General features: G+C 34.9%; 1 protein-coding gene across 1 annotated transcript in view; it reads left to right on the top strand.

Moving 5' to 3' along the window:
* The window catches only part of WDR7 (WD repeat domain 7), a 407,408-nt gene that overhangs the window by 131,179 nt on the left and 250,095 nt on the right, over positions 1 to 26,134 (top strand). The window contains exons 17-19 of the mRNA XM_017890454.1: positions 6,131 to 6,229; positions 8,733 to 8,851; positions 10,837 to 10,960. Coding sequence (XP_017745943.1) covers positions 6,131 to 6,229; positions 8,733 to 8,851; positions 10,837 to 10,960 — 342 coding nt within the window. The remainder of the gene's footprint in view (positions 1 to 6,130; positions 6,230 to 8,732; positions 8,852 to 10,836; positions 10,961 to 26,134) is intronic.

Here is a 26,134-nt window from a genome sequence, read left to right as displayed (position 1 = left end):
GTCAGCGTGCCATCTTGGGCTGCTAATTCATTCTGCTCTGGTAAGTCCTTACGTTTCTGCTGCCTGCACCTTTGTACGGCCCTATTGCCCTAGTTTTTTGTGTTCTTCTTTTATGGTGTTTTAAGGATATCCTTTTTTTTCCTCCCTAAGAATGTTTGGACATTGCATTTCTATATAGTTTCTATATGTGTTCAGTTGGTGATTTCCTATCTAATGGAGAGGGTCTAGATTATTAATGAGTTGATCACAAATAAGGTTTTCATATATTGTTTGCATCAGCACCATGATGAATGGTATTAATGAATTTATAACATGACTAAATATATTTACTTAGTACATACCATGCTCTTTCCTCTGTGTTTTTCATTTATTGACTACAACAACTGACCCAAACAATTATGCCCATATTGCCCAAGAACTCTGCAGTGACTTTTTAGGATAGGAATTTGTTTATGAAATGCAGTGTCCAGAAGTACCAATAACACCAAAACGTTAACATTGTGTAAGTAGTATATTTGAAATTATCATAGCTGCTAATATAATTGCTTTTGTCATTAGTTTCCAAACGCATCTCTGTTTCATGATCATAGTACTTAAATGATGTTCATTTTCTCTGTATGGTTTCTTGTAACATTTGGACCAACTTTAACAGTTTCATTAGTTACATATAAGGAGGAAAAATGTTATTGGCCTTCTTAATAGTAACCATAAGCTAAAGAGAGGACGACGGAGATTGGTCAGGAGATGTATGTTTCTTAAAAATGTGGAAGAAAGGTGGAGCGTGGTGGCTCATGCGTTTAGTCCTAGCAATTTGGGAGGCTAAGGTAGGCAGATTGCTTCAATCCAAGGGTTTGAGACTCGCCTGGGTGACATGGCAAAACCCCATCTCTACAAAAAAAAAAAAAATACAGGCCGGGCACGGTGGTTCACGCCTATAATCCTGGCACTTTGGGAGATCAAGGTGGGCGGATCACCTGAGGTCTGGAGTTTGAGACCAGCCTGACCAACATGGAGAAACCCCATGTCTACTAAAAATACAAAATTAGCTGGGTTTGGTGGTGCACACCTATGTACCCAGCTACTCAGGAGGCTGAGGCAGGAGAATCGCTTGAACCCAGGAGGCGGAGGTTGTGGTGAACCGAGACCATGCCTTTGCACTCCAGCCTGGGCAACAAGAGTGAAACTCCATCTCAAAACAAACAAACAAACAAACAAACAAACAAAAACTACAGAAATTACCTGGGTGTGATGGTATGCACCTGTAGTCCCAGCTATTCAGGATGCTGAGGTTGGGAAGATGGCTTGAGACTGGGTGGTTGAAGCTGCAGTGAGCTGTGATCACACCACTACACTCCAGCCTGGGTGACAGAGCAAGACCCTGTCTCCAAAAAGAAAAAAAAGACAATTTTTGCATTTTTAGACTCCTGAATGCAAACTATCAGTCAAATAAAAAGGCAGAATAATGGCAATTTCAGACACTCATAGTCTTAAAAAATTACTATTACTACATCCTTTTCTCAGCGAAGTTTTGCAGGATGTGCTCCATCAAAATAAAGAAGTAAACCAAGGAAAAATAAAACATGGGGCTCAGGAACTGGTGAAGCCATTGCGGGGAGCACTACGGGGAGCACTTTTGACCCGACATGGTCATCAGTGAAGGATGACAGTGAAGGAAAGTCTCAGGATGGCAGCCATGTGGCAGATATGAGCAGGGCTGTGAGATGGCTTCCAAAGAGATGGTTCATGGGAAAATGACACTGCTCTGTGGAAAATCATTGAGAAGCTGTTGAGGGGTTTAACTTAGAAGAAATAGGTACATAGAAAAGAAGGCGAATGGGGAGGAAATATAATTTTAAATTCGTAAAATCCCCAGCAAGGTGTCCAAGGAAAGAAGTATGATCTTAGTAAGTTATTTGAGTCAACATTGAACATGATTTCCATAGAGATAGAGATATTTATCTGTATATATAAATGATTATCATATAGAGATATATATCATAAAAATATATCTATATATTAGAAAAATCTATATCCCAATATATTTATATTGGGAGTAAAGGAAAGGAGATAGGTTACGAGATATGGTTTGGCAAAGTTAAATCATCTTCCACAGTATTGGTGGAAACCAATAGCTAATGTTTAGTAGATTTGGTAAAGCAAGAAATTGCAGGATTAGCATATTATTTAGTGATAGGGAAGTAAATGCTGTAAGAAATAGTTAACATGTTTGAAAATGATTTCCTGTCAGAAGCCATACTTGGGGATGGGGCAGATGTTATTAAAAAGCTCAAAATGAGCTTTTTAATACTGTTTGACTCATTAAAAGTGTGCTTATGTTATTGCCCTTTATGTTGCATGAGCTGCCAATTCTATTGGACATATTAAAATATGCAGAATTAAAGCATAGTGCCTTCTTGTATAATAACAAAATAACAAAATAGCTCTAGCTTATTGGACATATTTTGCAGATTAATTTAATGAGGCACCGTTCCTGAAATAGAAATAGGACCCCTTATGAAGGCACTTTTGTTTTTATCTGGGTCTGGTGGTACGATGCTAAAGGATAGCATTGTAATGGGGCTCTAAGACACAGTCTTTATGATTACTACACATATGAGGTTGGAGGCTTCCTTTCTTTAAAGAGGAAGTTTTTTTTGATCATTCATTACTAAGGTATTTGTTTTCTAACCTTCTAGTCATGATAATAGTTAAATGTATTGGTATAGCTTTTGTAATCTTTTGGCATTAGGAAATATCGAATGGGAATTTTCAGATAACAAAAGGAATTGAAAGGAGAATTAGAATTTTCTTGCCAATATTGCCTTCATAGCGAAGTTAGTGTATTAATTATGGCAATTCTGTGAAGCATGGAGATATGATACATTATGCATAATGAAACAGGTTGTTGCATTATCTAATTTTGTACCTCAAAAAGTCAGGCATTAAAAAAGAGGCAATGAAAGCTGAATTAATGATTTATCCAAATGTTTCATGTTGATTTAAAAGATGGCTAAAATGCCCATCTACCTAAAACATAAAAGTGTTAACACAAAAGAAAACTTACAAAAAGCCAAATGTTGCTTTATAGCATCTGGACTAGATGCAGACTCAGTGCCGAATGCCTTTATGTTAAGTACGTGGTGGTTAATTCTACATTTCTTAATTTCTAATTTTTTCATGTTTTCTCTTTCATCTCTTTCTTCTCTTTCTTCTTCTCTCCCCTCACCCACCCTCTCCGTGACATCATGATTATCATGAAATACTTTAAAAGGACTCATCATTAAATAATTTTTTTCTTTTTTTAGTATTAAGCTTTGAAAAAAACTTACTTTTTAAAGCATTGCATTTGTTTGTACTTAAAACTTTTTTTTCTCTGAAAAATGTATTGAAAAGGACTACTTGTGTATATGTGCTAGGAAGATAATGCGATTTATACCAGTATGTATGGAGCACTTACCACCCCAAGTATGTTAACTTTCTGTCCTATAAATATTGTTATCACAATGGGAGTAGTTTAGAATCAAATTCAAATGGAGTTTAGAATCAAATTTCAATTAAAAACTGAAATATTCCTGTTGAGAAGCAGAATCTAGGGATGTTATAATATTGGGTATGTATGTGCTGTGTAAGGGGAAGCCAGGGCAGATGTGTGCATATACATGTTCTCCCACATGTTTGTTTATCTTCACCTGTCTTTTCTTATGAGAGTAAGCAGTTGAAGAGGCTCAGATAAAATAATGGAACTGTGTTAGTTCTGTCACTACGTTGAAACTGTGCTAAAACTGTTTTCCCTTATGTTTTGCTAATCCTTAATAAAAGCAGCAAATTGGTAGGTGACGTAGCAGCTTTTCTGTTAAGAAATCAAATGCTTGATTATGTTTTATGGTGTAAATCTTCCATATTCAGTGCCCCATGAAACTTCAGATTTATTATTTATTAAATCTTGAGCTTTTTATCTTGGAAGTAATAATTTTTTCTGTTAATTGCTGATTTTTCTTATGTAGATAGTTGTGAAAGCTGTAGCAGAGTTTAATTTCCTGATGAATTTTGACAGTGCTCTAGATTTTGCGATTTCGGTTGTGAGGTAGTGTGAATAAAGTATTCTTTGGTGGAGATGCAGAGATATTTAAAGCATGGTAAATCTGATTCCTTGATTTCTATTACAATATTTTTCTTGAGTTTTAGTGCCTATAAAATTTATTAAAGGATGAGTGTAAATGCCTTTTTGTCTAAATGAAATATCATTTAAATATGACTTCAAAAATATCATATCCAGAATCTGTTTTTTTCTTTCCTTAATAATAGTTATATATGTTAAATAATATTCTATTAGGACATATGCTTACTCTAGCATTTCTGCCAGTAACATTTCTACTTTCCTTTTACACTTGTTTCTTATAGGAATCATTAATCCCACCATTTATTTGACCTGTGTTAGGGTAATGGCCACTCAATCCTAAACTTTTATTTATTTGTATTGAATTTCCTCACCCTCTCAGTCTATTGTCCTTTCAGAATTAAGAGTAAAACCATGCAAAATTAGCACAGCCTTTCTAGGGATAACGATTTCTCCCCATTTTTGAAAAAGTGAAATTATAGAAAAGTCCTAACTGAAGCCACCAGAGGAACATTTTGGTAGAGCAAAAATTAAAACCTGCAAATTTACTCCTGGCTGCCAAGGCTTACCAATGTTTTGCATGGAGGATGAATAATGTATAAGTCATAATCACTGAAATTGTAATTAAAAATGATAAAAAAATAAAATTATCCCATGGAATATAGAAATGTTTGGGATTTCTTTGCAAGATTAATTTGTAATGGAGTTTGTAGATCTTATGAAATATAGAATTTAGAAGCAGCTTTATTTCTTTCCTAAGTATAACATTGTAAAATAATTTTAATTTCATAAGGAGCAAAAATCAGATCTCTTAAAATAATAAAGAATTATAATTTCCCAGATGAAACTTTCATTTGTGCAAGACGTGCTTCTTAGGGTTTATGGATTTAGAGTTGCTTTTCGTGTTACTTTTCATAGACTTCTTTTCGTTCTGCTGTTTACCTCACACGTGCCTGATTGACATTATGATGCATTCGTGTGGAAATTATGAAAATGTTGTTTTCATGCAGCTGTTCTGTTGTCACAAAAGAACTTCACTGCGTGAAAAGCAAACATATCATTCAGCAGACAATGCTTAATCTGTTCAGGAGCCCAGACCTATTGCTGTTCAATGACAGAAGAAAGGAGAAGGATTAATTTGAAGATGCTTGTGCATGACATATGTTAATTTCGCCATAGGAAGGAAGTGTCAAATGGTGACCTCTAAATCTTAACATTGGCCTCCAGTTGTAGAATGTGTGTGCCATACGGTCCTTTTGCTTTTTCATATGATAATTTAGGCTGAAACATTTTCTTGGCAACATAACTTTTTTGGGGGGTTAGGCAGTGAATCGGTACCTCTATAAGAATTATAAAATTCACAAATTTCTTTTTTAGTATAGGGAGCATTTGTGAAATAATTTTTTTTTAAAAGTCCAATGAATGAACCTGTTAGTATTCTTTTAACAAGAGTTAAACATGGTATATACATTCTTTGCAAGTTGGGATATTTTAAATTGAGTTTTCATAAAATAAGCGTAAAAGTTGAAATGATATCTCAGTGAATATTGGTTTGAAAATTTAAAATATCTGATTTATGTGATTTACACATAATATCAGAGAATAAACTATTAGAAAATGTAACTGACAATATGAAGACCAACATAAAGCTTTTCATTGTGTGATACATTTTAAAATTGAATAATATTTTGGTTAATTTTTAATGTCATTTTTTCATGATGGCTTTAGTTGTTTTAGAGCTATGTTTTGCATTAGTCAATACATTCATCAGAATATTAGATTTTGACTTTAAGAGGAATTTGAACTATATCGTGATTACTGTTCAATAAAATATATCATTTTTCTGATGTAATATTTAATGATCATGCCCTTCTGATGAAAACATCGTTTCAGTTCTACATTCTCTATGTTTTGTCAACTTTGTTTTTCATTCTTCACTAATACTAAGCTTTTTTTCAGAAACTGCTGTACTTCAATTCTCTCCTCTTTATTTCTTCTCTTTTCCTCTGCAAGTCGCTGCACCTGTCGTTTCCGCTCGGTCTGATGCTGATCACTCTGGCTCTGACCCTGCTTCTGCTCCTGCTTTACATACCTGTTTCTTAGTAAATGAAGGTATCTCTCTCAACTTCTAACAACTTTCTCTCAATCTGTGCTTTATTCTAACAGACATGTTCTTTTTATCTGAGTTACACATTCATCTGCTTTGTTATGTATGAGATTCTAAAGTTCCCATTTTATGACTTTATTTGCTAATGTCAATGACAAGAGCCAGTTATAAAAATGTAATGTTACCCCTGGCTGGCAGAATCCGTGTTTCCTATAATCTAGAATACTGATAAGTGCAGAGATGCCAATCTTTGATGTAAAGTCAGTGTTAAAGGTGGATTGGTTTTTATGATGATGTTTGCCATGTGAACTCTGGCATTAGAGCTAATGAATTTATTTTATATGTATCATTACTTGGTAACAGGCACACTTTGCTGTCTTTTCACAATTGTGTTGCTAGTTAGAGGGAGTTATGAGGGAGTTTCTTAACATTCTCATTGGAAAAGTCTTCAGATTGATTATTGGCACCAGTGATTACAGACTGATAGGAATTTACCTGTTTATCCTCCTTACTATTTCTGTTTTGAGCCCAGGCAAAAGTTCATTATTTCAGTATTTAAGGTGAAGTTGGGCTACCATGTTGTCTCTGTGGAGTTACACAAGCTGAAAGTATTTTTGGAGCCCTGAAAATGGGAATGGGACCTACAAATCTTTATTCCATAAGACCTATCTAGGATTATTTGTACTGCCTGGAAGCTTAATGAAACCTGTGAGCTCTGAGTTATATCCACTGTCTTCATTGCGTTTGTAGTTACCACTTTGCATAACATAAAAAGGAAGAAATTTTCAAAATCAAAATATAACAGAAAGACCTAGCTCTTCATGAAAAGCAGTATTACTAGTCCATTCAAATGGAAGGAATCTTGAAATGTCCATAAAGTACAGAGCCCATGTTGCAAGCACCACTCCTTTGGAAAGAAAACATGAGAACTTAAAAGTATAACTTCATTTTTGGTTTCCTTGTCATAGAACTTTACTAAGGTTTGTATGTTAAGACCGAAATTTAGCAAAAATAATTAGGCTCGTATTTGTTACGCTATTTGTTAATTCAAAAAATAAGCTGTTTGGACCTTGGTGAGAATCATCATATATTAAAATTTAGCTCACGAATACACTTTATACTTACATGAAACATTGAAATACTTTAGGAAATTACTAGGTATATACATATATGTATACATAAAGTATATCTCCCTCTATTATAAATAAGTTATAATCTAAAATGTGTTCCCATCACCTTAATTAATGTAATTACATGTTTATTGTCGGTTGATGAGAATTTCCTCACTGAAAGGATGAATCTTTAGATAAGTGGCTTGTCAGTCTGTCTCTCTGCCTCTCTCATTCACTCTTTTTAACAATTCCAATAATTTAAAATTCTATGGTAAGGTTTTTGTCATTATTTTAAGAAGATTACAGTTTAGATTATTTCAAAACACTGATTTGCTAAAATTCTATGTTCACAGATAATTCACCTTGTAACGTGATAGCAGACTTTTTTTTTTTGCATCTATCATTGATTACTTGTCTTTAAATATTGTCCCTAGGAGGTAATAGTAATTATCATGGGTTAATAGTGGCCTCATCGATAATTTGGTAAGAATGAGGCATGTATTGTATATGTATTTTCACATACCTTTAAAATGGGGTTGGAGTGATTATTTGGGAATGTCTGTTATCTAATACTTCATTTATTATATTGGAGTGACTATTTGGGAATGTCTGTTATCTAATACTTTTATATGTTACACTGGCATACAGTGTTTGTCTTTTTTTCCTATTATCAAGTTCCATATTGTGAATTAGAATTTTAGAAAAAGTCACTTTTATTCTCATAGATTAGGGTTAACAATGTTTAAGATTTTGTAAATTTTGAATTGTTAGGTTTTTATTTTGTGGAATGTCTGAATTTGTTTATTTTTCTTTCAAAATTGGAAGTTATGTTACTTATATCAGTTATGATTGTGATTAAATATCTCATTCGCTTTGTAAGAAAAGGGGTAAGTCCCTTAATGAGAGGTCCTCTGACAGAAAGGGAAGACATCTCTTTTGGCTGACACAGTGGTAACACACAGATGGCCATGCCTTAAGTGACATGAACCTATCTTTGGACATCTGTGTGAATGCCCTTTTAACTGACAGTGGTTTCAAATCTATAGCTCTAGTATGTGTTTATTTCTGGGTTTTACCATTCTTTAATATATATTCTATTTTAGAGGAACTGTTAAGAAATGTGTTTTCTCGTGAATTTGGATATACTTCCTGTGGAAATTTATTTTATTCCTTTTAAGATGTTGAGAATTCTTATAGGCACCAATTACATGATTTAGGGATGAAATACATTTAGTATAATTCTTTGCACAAAATGTCTACTATTAAATTGAAATCATTTGTAATATAACTTAGCAGATCTGCCTCTTTTTGTTTTTGGCATCCTTACGTAAAGAACTGTTGACTTAGGGAATGCCAAAATGGTTAAAGTATTTGTAATATATTACATTTTTGACAGGTTGGAGTCAGTTAGCTGCTATGCACTGTGTTATGCTGCCAGACCTACTGGGACTGGATAAATTTAGGCCTCCCCTTCTGGAGATGCTGGCCCGAAGATGGCAAGATCGATGCTTGGAGGTAATGCTGAAGTGATAAGGATAGAAAACAAAAATATTAAAAAGGCATTGGTCAAATGTAAACTTGAAACAAAAACGATTAATGTTTATCTGATTTATCATCTGTTCATTATGTGATAGAAAATGTGGATTCATGATTTATGTTTTCTTCTTTGTCAGCTTTTATACCAACCAGTAATGCTCCAGCTGGTTTATTCGTTTACTTTTAAAGAATTCAGTGACTGTTTGATGAAGTCTTATATACTTATGGAACTATTTCTTAAGTTTGGTTTGATTTCTGTGCAGATTACACACACTCATGCATAAACAAATACATAAGCCTGCTTCCCCCAGAATTACACACTCAGTGTGATCACATAAATTAAGTTCTAATTGAATTGCCATATTTCAGTGAAAGGTACTGTGTTGTTATAAAAGGAGACCTTGGAATTAGAAGACACCTAGGTTTAAATATCAGTCCCACCAATTATTAACTTTGTGACCCTGGGCAATTTACTTAACCTATTTAAAGCTCATTTGTAAAGTGGGGATGATAATATATTCCTCATGGGATTGCCATCAGGATCAAATCAGATGATGCAAGTAAAACAGGAAGTACAGTACGTGCCACATGGTAGGAGCTCAATAAATGGTAGCCATTATTTTGTGTTAATGGCCTTATTCTGTATGAGATATTACTTGGAATATAATATTACCAAGGACTTGGAAATGTTTAGTGAAGATTTTCCTTATTATGGCATTTAACCTTTATAGCCATAGCAGTTTATATTATTCAGGATTCTTAATTTTCCAAATATAAGTACGAGTAATATAATTGCTTCTTTCCTGGACTTTCTCCCCTCAGCTCCAAGTGGGATTGCAGAATACTAACATTTTCATGGGTTTTCATTGAATATTTTTTTGAATTCACTTCAGAAGTCACATACCTAAAAACAACTTTTTTACTGGGACTTTTATCTAGATGCTGCTCAGTTATCTTTTCAATTATAAAGAGTTAAAATAGGCCAGGTGTAGTGACTCATGCCTGTAATCCCAACACTTTGGGAGGCCCAGGTGGGCGAGACCAGCCTAGGCAACATGGCGAAACCCTGTCTCTACTAAAAATACAAAAAAAATTATCCGGGCGTGGTGGCACACGCCTGTAGTCCCAGCTACTTGGGAGGCTGAGGTTCAAGAATTACTTGAGCCCGGGAAGTGGAAGTTGCAGTGAGCTGAGATCATGCCATGGCACTCCAGCCTGGGCGACAGGGCAGCACTTGGGCTCAGAAAAAAAGAGTTAATAAATTGATACAGCACTTAATAATTGACCAGCTTTTTTGACTTCATGCTTGTGGCATTTTTGCCAAAATAAAACTAAGTTAAAACTGCAAAATGAAAGTTGTATGCTATGTTGAAAGAAAAATATATAATTTTGAAAATGATTTCCCCTATAAAAGTAAAAGAAGTTATGCCTTTATACAGGAATATTTATCTATTTGTCAAAAACATTATTTAAGCATGTCTTAGGTATATGTGAATCATGTTAACTTATACGTATTTGTATAAATAGTATCTACTTAGCATGTATAATATCAAGAATTAAATAGATAAGATTAACTTTCTTCAAGCTAAAAAAAAATTTAATAGCTTTCACAGTGTCTTAACGATAATGTTAATATAGAAAATTTAAAAGTAAAATGCTACGTTAACGTTCAAGAATGCTTTGGAAAATGAAGTTTTAACCCCAAAGATGATTACATTGTTGAAACCTAATTCTTTCCATTAGTGTTAAAATAGTTTTCAGTGAAATCATTAATGAAAATGTCTTTGATGATTAGCATCTGATTTTTAAGTAGTTAATGCATTTGGTTAATAGTTTTTTTCATGTAAATAAATATGGTTTTTATGTTTTCTAGCTTTTATTTAATTATAAATTTTCTAGTTTATAAATATTCATCTCCTCAACTAATCTGCTTTCTACTTTTATGTTTGGGTCTGTGATCGTAGGTAAGAGAAGCCGCGCAGGCCCTGCTTCTGGCGGAACTGAGAAGAATTGAGCAGGCAGGCAGGAAGGAAGCCATCGATGCCTGGGCTCCTTACTTACCTCAGTACATAGACCACGTCATATCACGTAAGAGTTCTCATGCTTCTCTACAAAGCTTTGCGGGCATATGTAGAAAAGGTACCTATGCTTACAAATATATATGCTACTACCTGTCAACAAAAGTGAGTCATTGACCTTAAAGTGAAAAGAACAGATCCTCAAATTCACTTTATTATTTTCTGAATCTCTGTAGTTTGAAACTTGCTTTAAAAAACAGAAGACAAAGGCTGTCTACATCAAAATATTCATGAATGAACTGACTTCTTCTAAATGAATTTCCCATCAAACATCCTACTCTAGTACGTGTGCCTCTGCCCATTGCATTGTTATGTGGATGGATGTCAGCTTGTTCGATATTGATCTGATGATATGCAAGTGTAGATACAAGGCAAACTCTCTTGCTAGTTGAAGTTGGGATTGTGAATCCTTAAAAAACAAAGATCTGATAGAGTTAGACTCATGCACTATTTAAAAAGAGGAAATTGGGAAGGATTTTGATGGATAGATCTTTCAAAAGAGTATAATTTGAAAGGATTAGAAAAATTGTTGAAATTTTTTGAATATTCTTTTGCAAAATAAAAGCTGTATAATTATGTTGCTACATTGAATGTGCATTGGAAAGGAGTTGTATTTTGCTATCATAACTTTTTTTCTTCTCAGAGAAAGCATACTCATTCCCAGTTCATCATTTGGTTCGTTTTGTATTTTTCTAAAAGCAGTTTAGTCACTAAATAATTTTTTTAAGTTCCCTCAGTTACTAAGTGACTAAATTATAATCAATATAATTGAGTCAAATAAATTTTAATTTTACCTTAAATTATATTGATTTAAAAATTTTACCCTAAATTATATTCATTATAAGATAAGTTAGGTTCAGTTTTGCAAGATAAAGTCTCAGTGAAACTTTAAAAAAACTTTTTATTATGAAAATATGGCCTGGGTTTTAGGTGGACTCATTTTAAATGACCTTTTGCCAATACCAGTTATTCTTGGTAATGAAATACTCATTACACATGTCAAGATGGACACTACATTATTATATAAGAAGGAAAATGAAAACAAAATTCAGAAAGGTTTAAAACTTTTATAGCTGGTTTAACTCTACCACATCTTTGCCAGTGGTGACTCTAGTGGATGTTTAATCAAGCATGTGACCTTGGACACTTTTCTTAAGCTTTCTTACTCTCAGTTTTGTCGCAGATGAAATAAAGATGATAATAGGACTTTATAGGGTTATGACATGTGTGGCATGAGTTAATCTTTGTTAAGTGCATAGAACAATTCCTAGCCCATAGTAAGCATAAGACCCTTGCTAAATAAATACTTTATAATCTATAAAAATGCAAATATTTATTTCACTTATAGCCAAAATATCACACATTAACAGCTCCAGTTAAAATTCTTAATTGTTTGAGCAATAAAATATTTACTCAGTGAATATAGGTTGTCATTTGCTTACTGGGAATTTTTCTATTTTAATAAAGCAAATTAAGTTTAAAAAAAGGGTATCTAGACATATGGACTCTATGTAAGGTATCAGGCTTAAGATTGTTTTAAAAATATGTGCAGATTTTAAAATAAATTTCCAGAGTATAAAAAAGAGTTTCAAAAAAATAAAATTGGGATGAAAAGAGCTTTGTCTTTGAGTAGATGAGAAGATAGTCTGGAAAAAGTATTCTTTGTTCATCATTTGTGGGCATTGACTTTATGATATTCCAGCAAATTGAGTTAGATGATCAGCTCATCATCAACTTTATTGAATATAAGATCCCCAAAGTTAAGGACAGACTATGACTATAGTACTTATAGGGTTGATTGAAGGTGAAAATAAGACAATAGCAAATCACTAAAGAATTGTTTTAAAAGAAGAATGCTATTATGGAAATATTGAGACATACTTTTAAGACATCTTTATTCCAAATGGACTAGTGTGAAGTAGGGGAATTGATTAAATTGAATAACTAGCTGGCAGGCTATTGCAGAAGGGAGGTTATGGGAACCAGACCTAAATGTAGATAGGGTAAAATAAAAGATAATTTCTAAGCCTTGATTATTGATTGCTTATAAAGGTCTAAGAAAAACACCAAAGATTAGTACAGGGTTGTATTCTTGGCAGAGAAAAAGGTTGGGAAAAAGAGATGAGATGCCATGAGCAATTGTAGTGGATGCTATTTTATTTTATTCCTGGGAAGAAGAGAATAAGTTAGCTACAAGGTAAAGGCATAATATAGCCACAAATTACTCCCTGAAGCAGTGCCAGAACTGTGTATGTTGCTTGGCAAGAGGTCTGTTAGCAGGCCCAGAGATAATAAAATATAAGTAAAATAATAATATCTACCATTAATTGGACACTTTCTCTGTGTCAGGCTTTGCTAAGTACCTGGTCTATGTTATTTCATTTAACCATTACAATAACCTTGTAAAGTACACACTCTTGCCATCACGGGCTGCCTCTGCCCCCAGCCTTTTGTTTTCTTTCAGAGGAGTTAATGGAGGCCAGGAGAGATTAAAGAATTTTGCAAGGGTCCCTCAGTTACGAAGTGACAGACTCCAAAACTTAATCTTGTAACCACTATTTATTCCTTTTTTAAAATTATTTTTTATTTCAATAGCTCTTGGTGTATAAATGGTTTTTGGTTACGTGGATGAAGTGTAAGGTGGTAGAGTGTGAGATTTGAGTGCACCCTTCGCCTGAAGGGTAAAGATGCACATTGCTATACATTGTACCCAATATGTAGTTTTTTTATCCCTTCCCCTTCCTATACCCTCCCTCTTCTGAGTCTCCATAATCCATTGTATCACTCTGTATGCCTTTGTGTACTCAGAATTTAGCTCCCACTTGTAAGTGAGAATGTATGTTAATCACTATTTATTCCATCTTGCTTGCTCTGGCATCCTTGGATCTTAAATGGGGGTGAAGGTGGGAGAATGAGTAGATATTTAGCTTAACTAATATTACTTTCAGATACTGTTCTTTGCAGCAGTGTTACATTTAACAACAACAAAATGGAGTCAAAAATTGTAAGAAATTACTCTTTAATGGGTCTGGTCACTATTTAAATAAGCATAAAGTAGGCTGTTCTTATGTCATATTTAAACCTTTCTGTTTATGTGTTATGTTTATGTTGTATATTTAAGTTTTGTATTTATGTAAGTCTTTTGTATTTAATTATAGTATCCCAGAGAACTTCATATATTAGCTAAATGCTAGCTTACTTAAAACTTTGATCTTGTCATTTATTGAATTTTTTTTTTAATTGAACGACAAACATGCATTCTACATGTAACTGATACATGCACTGACAACTCTTGATATAATACAGCAATCTTTTCTGGAACTTTTACATTGACTGAGTGTGAAACTTGTTTTAGTTTGCTTTACTGTGAGCTTTCTATTTTAATAAAAGGGTGTCAGGCTAAGGGAGTAGGGATTCTGAACATATCAAAGGAGAAGAAAGCATACAACAAATGAGGAATGACCACATAGGGCTGTTGAACAGATTTGCTGTCCGAAGGGATCAAAAGGTTATGGAGCCAGCTGGTAGACAGCCCACACCTGCCATCCACGTGCTTGTACTGAAATCGCCTCTACCATTGTCATTAATGTTTGAGATGATCATTGTGGCAAGTTACATCATAAAGTATTGCTTTAGAAATGCAAAACCTATTTCTAGATGAGAATCTTCTTAATCATGAAAATAGACAAAATATTAAACAATATATCTAACAAATATACCACCCATCAGATATTTTCTTGTAATTTAGTAATTCTAGGCATTTTACAAAACGCAATAATTCCCTAAGCAATCTTGGCAGCTCCTAACTTAGAATTGAGCTTTGTCTAAGAGTCCTTTTCTTACATATTTGTCTGAAAATCAGAAAATGCTCTTACCTGAAGAGCAGAGTGGCATACTGGCTGATGGACTGTGATAGTTCTTCATCTTAGAGATGAAATTGAATGTGGGTGGTAACTATCTCTACTTCACAGTCCGTAAGTGATTTGGCTGGGACTAAGATGAAAAAGCATCTGGTCTTACTGACTGGGATCTTCTATATTTTATTTAGGTATATTATGCAATAAAAAGCCTTTTGCAGGTTAGTTTGAGAATGTAAGGAAAACAATGAGCCAGTTGCTTTTCTCAGGATTCTTTTTTTCTTTTTTCTTTCTTTCTTTCTTTCTTTTTTTTTTTTTTTAAGAGATAGGGTCTCGCTATGTTGCCCAGGCTGGACTCAAACTCCTAGGCTCAAGGGATCTTCCCTCCTAAGCCTCCTGAGTAGCTGGAACTATAGGTGCACACCACCATGCCTGACTCTCAGGACACGAGAGCATTAAATGAGAAACTCTTTGTAAAGCTTTTTATGTAAAGTGTATAATACAAGTACAGAATGTTGGCTGGCTGTACCTTTCCTTTTCTATGTTGGTTTCTATAGTTTTGTTCTCTTTATTGCCACTTGCCTCAGAATTCACTTTAATTTATATTGCCCAGGGATTCTGGCAGATCACTGCCAGACTGGAGATCACTGGGAAAGAAAAAGGGGCAATAGTCTGTCTTAACTGAAAAGCCAGCTCACAGATTGTCATAAGAATAAAGTCCTGGCTGGACACACTGTCTCATACCTGTAATCCCAGAACTTTGGGAGGCTGAGGCGGGCGGATTGCCTGAGCTCAGGAATTCGAGACCAGCCTGGGCAACAGGGTGAAACCCAGTCTCTACTAAATACAAAATTTAGCTGGGCATGGCAGCGTGTGCCTATAGTCCCAGCTACTTGGGAGGCTTAGGCAGGAGAATTGCTTGAACCCAGGAGGTGGAAGTTGCAGTGAGCCAAGACCATGCCACTGCACTCCAGCCTGGGCAACAGAGCGAGGCTCTCTCTCCAAAAAAACCAAAACAAAACAAAAAGAACGAAACAAAAAAGAATCAAGCCCTAATTGAGTGCTGTGAGAATTTTGCTTCAGATAATGTTCTTGAACCAGTCAGGAAATATTATTTTATCCTTTTAAAATAATGTGAGTATGTAAACTTTTGCTGCTTAATTTCTGATAGATAGTTTGAGGATAAGTGCATTGTGATTCCTATATTAATGGTAATGGACTCAAATCATAAATACTGCATACATTCTTATAATACTGACTTACAGGAATATTATAAATCTTGTCTGAGCCCTCAGTCTTTAGCATGTTTGTTGCTTTTATGTTCCAAAAACACTTTTGAGAAATTTTATTCATTATTCTTCCTATTAGGTTGGTGCAAAAGTAAATGCAGTTTTTGCCATTAAAAGTAGAGCAAAAACCGCAATTACTTTTGCACTAACTTAATAAATGGGGATTAATGTTATTTTCTGAAATTTTTGTATTACAATTCAGATAAAGATAAATGTTATGAGTTGTCTCAGATTTATTTTGAAGTGAAGCTGTTTGGCAGAACCCAATTTTATATATCTCTTATTTGTGACATTCTACATGTAGCATTTTGAGGATTGACTTTTTTATGAGACTAAGCACCTGCTGGTTTATGAAATATGCCCACACTTGCCCTTCATTTCAGTCGGTGACGACTCTGAGGCAAATGCTGATGGTTCCTGATTTCCTTTGGCCTGCGACGCAGAGTGACCTTACAGGGCATGAGGTCACAAGCGTAATTATTTCTCGTACATTGTATTCTGCCTGCTCACGGGGCTCATCTCCTCTTTTAGTTTCAGAAACATTAAACACATAAAAGTCACTACCATTATATAAATCAAAATCTCTTCTAAAGAGGGTGCCGTTGTAATTTTATGCAGTTATGGCCAACATAGTATTAATTTGCAAATGTATCATCTCAGATATTGATAGAAGGATGTGTAACACATCGTGTTTAATACGTATTGATGTCATCAGAAAGCACAATCCTTTGTTCTTATCGAGTCTCTGCCTTTTTAGCTTCCTTTTGTGTTAAGGTTACCAGGGTTAGGCTCGTCTTTTTATCCCCCTTGGAAACAGAATAGGCTTTCTTTGTTCCACGAAAAACACTCCTAGTAAATGTTTTGGGTTTGACTTTCAACAAGCCACATTGTAGTACCTATTTTAACCTGGAATTGAAGTCACTTTTCTGATGATTATAAAGTAGTGGTCATTCTGAGCACAAATGTGGATGGACCAACACTTTACAAGAAGGTAAGATGAAACTGTGTTACAGAGGGAGTCGAAAAGGATATTGTAGCTAGTAAAAATAATTTAAATATTAGTGTATTCTTTGGTAGACCGATATTTTTAGGGTTTGTTTGTAGGAAGAGGACGGGGGGAAGGATAGAGGATTTGATAAACATGATGTGAGTCTTTCCCCCACCCAAAGGCCTTAAACTACACAGCGTTCTTCCTTCTTTCTTTTTGTATATGCCTCAGTGTTTACAATTCTCTGCGATAGTTGTTTTAAGGAATGGTTTCCCAGATGACTAAGGGTTTTAAATTACTAGATGCTCAGATTATTTTTTAAAATACATCCATTTTTTTTTTGTTGATGTATTTCAAAAAGTCTCTGGCTTTTTCATCCTCTATTCCCTAGCCAGAGTTGTTGTTTTGGCCCATGCTGTAAAATTACCACCACTTGCTTATTGAAGAGAATATACTTCTTTATATGAATGGAAAAGTCCCCAGATTGATATACCTCTTACATTTTGTATAGTGTTTTTTACTAATTTTCCTTCCTCCTCTTTTTTATTGTCTAGTAATTGTTGCAAATTTTTATTGCCATTGGGCTGCTGCCTTTCATCTTTAGCAGCTTTTACCCTGATTTTGAATTTGCTGTTTCTAGTGTTGTAGGGGTGTGGATGCCAGGCAACCAAGCTTGAGTTAAATGTAAAATAAGAAGAAACTGGCTAAGAATAAGAGCTCTCTGATAAAAATACACATAAGCTTTAGGTAAGCACCCTGTGCTGTCCCTCTTGACTCCTCACTTTCTGCTTACTGGACTACTTTCCTAGCTTCTTTGTGGCATTCTGGGTGTCTTTTCTTTTTGAGCAAGAATATTCTAATTGGTGAAAGATCAGGAAAGTTGGTCATGAAGAACTCAGTAATTCTAAAATGCCCCTTTTGTAATGCCTATTTTATGAACCAGCTGAAACTAAAGGATGGGGTTTCTTCGAAAATATTTGTAATGGTTGTCTTACAGTGTTCACAAAGCCAATTGGAAATGATTATGCATTGTGATTAGAAGGGAAAGTACTACATTATGACTGAGTGATATATATGAAAACTACTTCTGTATGATACTTTATATTGTGAGACAGAAAGGGTTTGTCTAAGACAAACTATATTATGCAAAGCACACTGTATCCCTATTGTATCTGTTTGCAGTGTTTCATTGGGACCTGAGAGATTTGTTCCTCTTTTTTCTTCGAGTGTCAGAGCTACTGAGCTTAAATTTAAGCGCTCTAGACTGATCATGTATTTAGCAGCATTAAACTGTTCTACTTATCTATATTTGGTCACTAACCTAATGGAATAACAATGGAATTTGTTCTTAATCAGTCATAACTATCTAAAAGGGAAATTCATTCCATGTGACTTGGGTTCTTTGAGTTAACATTTAATATTCTTGTGAGTTTTCTTTTATGTTTTTAGTAAGTCTTGAACATTCGAGTAGTCAAGTGGCAAATTAAAAATGAAAGCATTCTTTTGGATGGATTGGTTATTTAGACTTTACTTCCAAGTAATAAACAGAAAACTCCCTGTTATCAAGTTAATTCTGTACGTTAGGAACTCCGCAGGATGAAGTCACTTCCTGCTGCCAGGGAACTCCTCTGCACAAGCGGTCCTCTAACAATGGAGCCAACAGCCCACACTCAGGATGTCAGTAGAAACCCCATGACAGTTTGCCATTTTGTGGAACAAAGCAGGGAGTGAAGCATAAGGAAATTCAATCACATGTGCCTCGTATGGCAGTGAGGAGATGGGGGAGTCCATCTGGTGTGATTTTTACCTGCCTCTCTCTCTCTCTCAGCCCACTTAGGCCCCTGAGGCAAAACTGCTGGGCTTGAGAGGCTTTGAAATAACTTTAGTTCTTTCTTCATGTCCCCCTTTTCTCATTCACGAGTCTCCCCCTATTTTCATACCTTCAGTGCAGAAATTCATTACCTCTCCTATAGTTGTAGTTGGTGGCAAGGCCCCTAGGAGGCATAGCTGACGTTTTTAGAGGTGTTCACTTACCATCTGCTTTAAGAAGTTGTACGTACTTAAGTCTATGAAGACTGTTTTATAAAACAAAACAGTTATTCAGCCTGTGACACATTCATTTAAAAAAATAGTGTTCAAATGTGAATGCCTGATATACCTTTAGCTGAGATTCTAGTGGCCTTTGCTATAATAAATGACCTAATATTAGTTTCTGTGAAGAGTACAATATTGATTTGTGCCATTATTCTCTTGCTGATTTGCTGAAGAACAAAAATTTATAATGCTAATGGAAATAAAGTACTTTACAAAACACTGCACATGAATACCGGAACATGTCTTTGTAATAGAACAAGTGTCTCGTAAGCTTTTATATATAAATTTTCTTCATTCTAGTACCTGTTATTCCAGTACAGATACTCAGAGTCCTGTCCAACTTGTTTTTATAGAGCAAAAAGCTGAGTTGATAATCTTGTGATGTTTTACCACTTAGACATTGAATATGCATATAGAAATCCGATTTTGATTGGATTGTGAGGCATTTATAATTTTGTACCCTGTTTCTGATTCTCTTATCTCTTTATGTTGATTGGATGGTGTGTGTATTTGCATTGTTTTCTTATTTTAGGTTGGCCTTGTGATCTGCATATGATGGAATAGATCTTATGGATTGGAAGGAAAACAGTCATTTAAAGTCATTGCAAGAAAATTATATTAACCTATTTTACCTGTAATATTTTTGTTATAATAGCTAAGATAGATTTTGTTCTAGTATTGTTTATAAATTATCGGATTAAAATGATCAAATAATACCTAAATATTTTATTTAATCCATTCTTTCTCTTTGTGCTTTTTTTGGGGGGGAAGTATGGTAGTTTATATTTTATTTTTCCTTAGTAATATTGTCCTAATGATTTATTACATCTGCTATCTGTTTTATTAACCAGATTTTGATACAAATATGTATTTTAAATGTTTTAATATTTATAAATGGTTTCATTGTGCATGACATTTGCGGACTTGGTTAATATTTTAGCACCTCTAGTACACAAACATAAAGAAAAAAATTTTTTTTATTTGTTTGAGCACCTGAATTGACCTCAGCAAGATTGAGATTGATCTGGTTTCTTTCAGCCTGTTAAATGCCAACCCAGTCATCTGTAACAGTACTTAGTGTTTTTGTAATTTTTCTGTACATATTTTCTGTATTTGTTCTGTAAAACTTACCTGTCACTTGAAAATATTTTCCTTGATTTAGAGATGAAAATAACCACAACCACTTATTTTATTGTTTGTTTTAAAAAATTGTTTCGACAGTCAATGTCAGTGCTCTAATCACAGGAGGTTTTGAAAAGAGTTTACATAAGAGTCTACATTTTACTAGGAAAAGATAATGAAACTTACATTTGAAATATGGTCTTGGAATAAAGAACATCCAGCTTTAGGGAATGGAAATGGAAAAAGAGGTGGATGATTCTTAATACATGAATATTCCTGCTGATTTAAAACATAATTAAATTACATCCTTCTAATAATTAAACATTTTCAGATAAGTTCTGGCATATCTTATAGATACAAAGATGTAAATTAATTTATTTTTTACATACCTTTGTATCTTGGATATGAGGTGGAGAAGGCTTTTTCTTTACCCTCTTCTAGCAGGTGGCTACTGTGTCTTAGGTTCTATTTTGATTTTTATCTGTTTTTTTCCTTAAGCAAGGATCTGTCTTCAAAGCAAATAAATATCAGTCAGATAAACTAAACTAGAAATGAATCTCTGAATTTTGGGTGATGGTTGGAAGATTGGGCCTTTTCAATCTTGATCTAAAGAGCCATAGTGCTTTTCATAAAATGTTTATTTAGGGTTTAAAGTAACTGCATAATCTCAGATGTCACCTATTTTAAAGGTGTGATCAGGATTCTGAGACCATCCCAAGCTTTTCCCATTTAGAAGTGCATGCATTCTTGGGGCCAGAAACCTTTCCTACTCTGTTTTGTCACTACCCATTCTTGTGATGAAGGGACTCTAGCATGATGGTTCTCAAAAGGAAAGTGGAGGCAGGAGGGATGAGTTTCAAAAGATGATTCTTGCCAGCCTTGTCTCCTCAACCAAGAATCTGTATTTTTTCGTTTCATAGTTTCCAAATTTGATGACAATAATCAGGGAGAAAAATACAATTTTTTTTTTTCCTAAGGGGTTTTCTTTTATTTTCCTTTCTTTCAAGATAGGACCTCGCTCTGTCATGAAGGCTGGAGTACAGTGGCACGATCACGGCTCACTGCAGCTTCAACCTCCTGGGTTCAAGCAATCTTCCTGGCTCAGCCTCCCGTGTAGCTGGGACCAGAGGTGCACACCACCATGCCTGGCTAATTTAAAAATTTTTCTTTTGTACAGAAGGGGTCTTCCTATGTTGCCCAAGCTGGTCTCCAACTTCTGGGCTCAAGTGATCCTCCCTCCTTGACCTTTCAAAGTGCTGGATTACAGACATGAGCCTCTGTGCCTGACCAAAGATTTTTCTAATGCTATATAAGTGATCGTTTACTGAACCAGGTTATTGGTTGGGAATTCAGTGGAAAGAGGAGTATCTCCTCTTCACCATGTGTTAGCTGTAACCCCAGAGAGATCACATAGCTTCTGCACTAATCTTAACTACAACATAGTTTCTTCTTGTGTAAAAGGTGGGGAGTGAATAAATCCATGTTTTTCTAACATTATAGGTAGTAAACTTACACATGAAATCTTAACCAGAGTTCCAATACATAAAACAGATAAAAAGTATTTCTTCAGGCTTTTAAATCTTTGGGTTTTTTTTTTTGGAAAAATGTTTCATTTCTTGTACAATGAAACCCTCATGCTATTCTTTTGTCTTCTGGGGTTCTATCTAGCACAATTGAAAACTGCTTAATTATCTGATCCCTAAAAGCCTTCTCGCTTTAACAAATTATTTTCTGTAACACACACGGACGCATGTGCGCACATACCTTCACTATGATACAAGGTAGAATTAGTAAAGAGTTAATACAATCTTTCCCTTATATATAGGGCAATTACTAAAATTGGTTGTCATGCGGGACAACTTTTATTTCTCTGTAACTCCTTTGGTTCTGTATGGCAACTTGGGAAATATATTCTTGCTACTTCTCCAGAAAATGACTGTGTTCTTTGTAGAGCTTCATCATAATAGGTTGCACTGAGCAAAGTATACTGACAGAGTGCCAGCTCAGTATGTGCATTCAATTCAGTATGTGACTGAAATAGTTGTCTCCTGGAAGCACAGAAACCATTTTGAATGTGCTACGTTAATGTTTGATAAATACTTCAGTTTACCATCATACCACCCTGAGTGTGCCCGATCTTATCTGATATATACTTCATTATTCTGAATTAAAATGTGATTACCTATCAGACATGGATTGGCCAGCTATCTGGTTTTAGAACTTATTTGTTCTTGTATAACTGTCATTGTATAATATGAGTGTAGATTCATATATATTCAGTCATCTTTTAATAGCCATGCTGCACTTGACAGACCTCTATAATAATCTCTTGCCTCTTCGACTTAATGAATTGCCTGTCATTGGATGAAGTTAAATCTGTTAATTTGGTTTCTTCTCTTTTCAAGGCATAGTAAGCACACTAAAGCTTCTGTGACATGTTCTATGTAGAATCAGTAAATCAATTTCTAGAAAGCACACTAGCTGAGTTTTGATTTTCTTTCACACTAAATATTTAAAAGTATGTGCGAGAGGTTTTGTTTCAGATTAAATTTTTGGTTGAGGAATTCTTATATAATTAATTCTGCACATACTTGCTTTCTCTTTTTATCATTGGCTAAACATGCCCCATAGCCCTGTGGTATGTATAAGGTGATCATGGTAAACAACAGAAACATTTATTCTTGAAGTTTATCATTCAAACACATGAGTAGGACAGTAGAGACATATTCCTCTTGTATTTTTGGCCAGAACACATTTAAATGCTTCTTTAGAAAGCGGGCTTACATCTTTCTATTAATTATATGTCAAACATCCTTAGTAGTGATTGGTAGAAGGGTAGGTATTTGAGGAGAAAACACATCAAATAGGGACCATTTCAGAGAAATTGTATTAACCTTTACTACTAATCAGTAAATCTTTTTTGCTTATTTCTCTTAGCGTTGCTGCATAGAGATATTAGGATGATTTGTTAAATGATCTGTTTGCCAAAGTACAATTTTAGAGACTGGTTTTGGATAAAAACTATGTGTTTTCTATTCCGTTTTAAAAACATTTGTATCTTGGAATATCCTAAACATAGAAAAAAGTGGAGAGTAATGTAATGAACTTCCATGTACCTGTTGCCTAGTTTCAACAGTTACTGACTCCTGGGTAATCTTATTTTATTGATATCTCTTCATCTTTTGCCCTGCATTATTCCAAAGCAGTTCTCAAACACAATATTGCCTTATCTGTAAATATTAGTTTGTGTCTTAAAATATAAAGTCTATTTTTTTTTTTTTTGAGACGGAGTCTCAGTCTGTCACCCAGGCTGGAGTGCAGTGGCGCGATCTCGGCTCACTGCAAGCTCTGCCTCCCAGGTTCATACCATTCTCCTGCCTCAGCCTCTTGAGCAGCTGGGACTACAGGTGCCCACCACCACGCCTGGCTAATTTTTTGTATTTTTAGTAGAGACGGGTTTTCACTGTGCTATCCAGGATGGTCTCGGTCTCCTGACCTTGTGATCCGCCTGCCTCAGTCTCCCGAAGTGCTGGGATTACAGGCGTGAGCCACCAGGGCTGACGAGATAAAGTCTATTTTTTTAAAAACCAAAGCCTACACTACCATTTGAATGCCAAAAAATTAAAACTAATTTGTTAATATTATTCAATAAATAACTCAGTGTTTCTATTTTGCCAGTAAGTTTCATAATTGTTTTAAAGTTTGTTTATTCAATTTAGGATTCAAATAAAAATCTGTATATAACAGTTGGTTAACATATTTCATATTTCTTTTAATCTAAAGAGTTCCTATCAGTTAATCATCTACTTGCCTTTGGCTCTTTCTCCTCCCGTTCTTTATATGTTTGTAGAATAAATTAGGAAGTTTGTACTGTGATGAGTTTTGCCTTTCTTTTCATTAGAGTAGCAGATCCCAGTATTATAAATTCTAACATTCCTTCCTCATTGGTTAGCTAGAATACTTCTCTAAGGAGAATCTTATCCTCATCAACTGTTCTGTACCCTGGCTACACTTCAGAAATGACAGAACAAAGACTTGAAGTGATTTTTTTTTTTTTTTGAGACAGAGTCTCTCTCTGTCGCCCAGGCTGGAGTACAGTGGCGCGATCTCGGCTCACTGCAAGCTCCGCCTCCTGGGTTTACGCCATTCTCCTGCCTCAGCCTCCCGAGTAGCTGGGACTACAGTCGCCCGCCACCGCACCTGGCTAGTTTTTTGTATTTTTTTTTAGTAGAGACGGGGTTTCACCATGTTAGCCAGGATGGTCTCGATCTCCTGACCTCGTGATCCACCTGTCTCGGCCTCCCAGAGTGCTGGGATTACAGGCGTGAGCCGCCGTGCCCGGCCACCCAAAGTGATTTTTAAAATATTTAAATATTAATAGGAATTCATGGATTGACACATATTTAGGTTTTGGTCCATTATAATAATTCATATCATTGCACAAATTGTCCTATCTTTGATCAGTGGAAGCCTCTTTAGTCGACTCCTGAATCCTTTTGATAAGACCCTGGTAGTCTTTGATAGCCTAATTACTGACATTCAGTGCCCACCTTGTGCATTTCCTGACTCAGCCTGAGTCAACTCATGTAAGAATCTTGGTCCTTTTAGTGGGAAATTGTATTTTAAGATCACAAAAAGTGCTGGATATGCTTCTTGCTGTTTGTTCACTGTTGCTCGCCTTTTTGGTAGATACATGCATGCACACTTTCATTTGAATCTTAGAGTATATAAAATACTTTGAGTTTATACTGATATTCCCCAATAAATTTGGTACTACAGAAGTTTTACTTAAATGGATTAAGGTAACATCTGTATTTACTTTCTCTCACGACATCCATGTAATGACTCATCTGCTTTCCCCCACAATATACACACAACGGTTCAGAATACTGTCAGCACTGCCATACATGATATGATTACCAAAAATACTGTGTGGGTGTTCTTGTTTGTTTGTATTCACTATGTTACCCTGACTGGTCTCAGATTCAGATGTGCACCCCAATGCCTAGCTTTGTTTGTATTTGTTTGATTTTATTTGTTTGCTTATATTTATTTTTTCTTCTTAGGGTATAAACCACTGAAGATGAACAGTTAGATTCTTGTGCTTGAAGGTCACTGGAAATAGTTTCTTTCTGTGTGATTATACCACTAAGTTGATGACACAGTTACATTCATTTGTTTCATTTTACTTGCACAATTGTATTAGCTAATATCTCCAACATAATGTTAAATAGGAAATGTGAATATAACGAAGATTTTATTATGTAACACTGATGACATTATAATGAGTTTCTGTACTTCAAATGTTAAATTTTTTAGATTGAAATCACAAGGGTACCATTTAGCTAACTCCCTAAACATATTTATAACCAGAATCATAGATTATTGGATATATATCAATGCAATTTCTATAGAGATATAATCTTAACACCCATAGTTCTCCCAGCTGGTGGAATCTGTTGGATAGCTATGCACATAGTGCCACTGTAAGTGATGCCTCATCTTCAGGCAGCTAAGAGATTTCACTGTGAGGATATCTTCCTTCTTCCCCTCCATTTGAAGATTTCTTTAGTACCCTACTGGCTCACTCCCTCTCACCACTGCCCCACTCAAGTGATCTCATGACTTTGGGGAAGTTAATCTAGTTAATTTTCATTTGAAAATGAAGAACTTAGACCCAGAGATGTATATCTATGATTGTGTGTGTTTCTTTAAGACTACTGATTTCAAACTCGTCATTTTTAGAAAACTCTACAAAGACTCAGCTGGTGTACAAAGATTTCTGCATTGATAACTAGGGTGAGATTTTACTTGAAATATGCTAATGTTTCTAG

Source organism: Rhinopithecus bieti, unplaced genomic scaffold, assembly GCF_001698545.2.
Source record: "Rhinopithecus bieti isolate Rb0 unplaced genomic scaffold, ASM169854v2 scaffold_17861, whole genome shotgun sequence".
In the NCBI taxonomy this organism is placed as follows: domain Eukaryota; kingdom Metazoa; phylum Chordata; class Mammalia; order Primates; family Cercopithecidae; genus Rhinopithecus; species Rhinopithecus bieti.
Note: the sequence above shows the minus strand (reverse complement) of the source record. Positions and strands in the feature narration are given on the sequence as shown.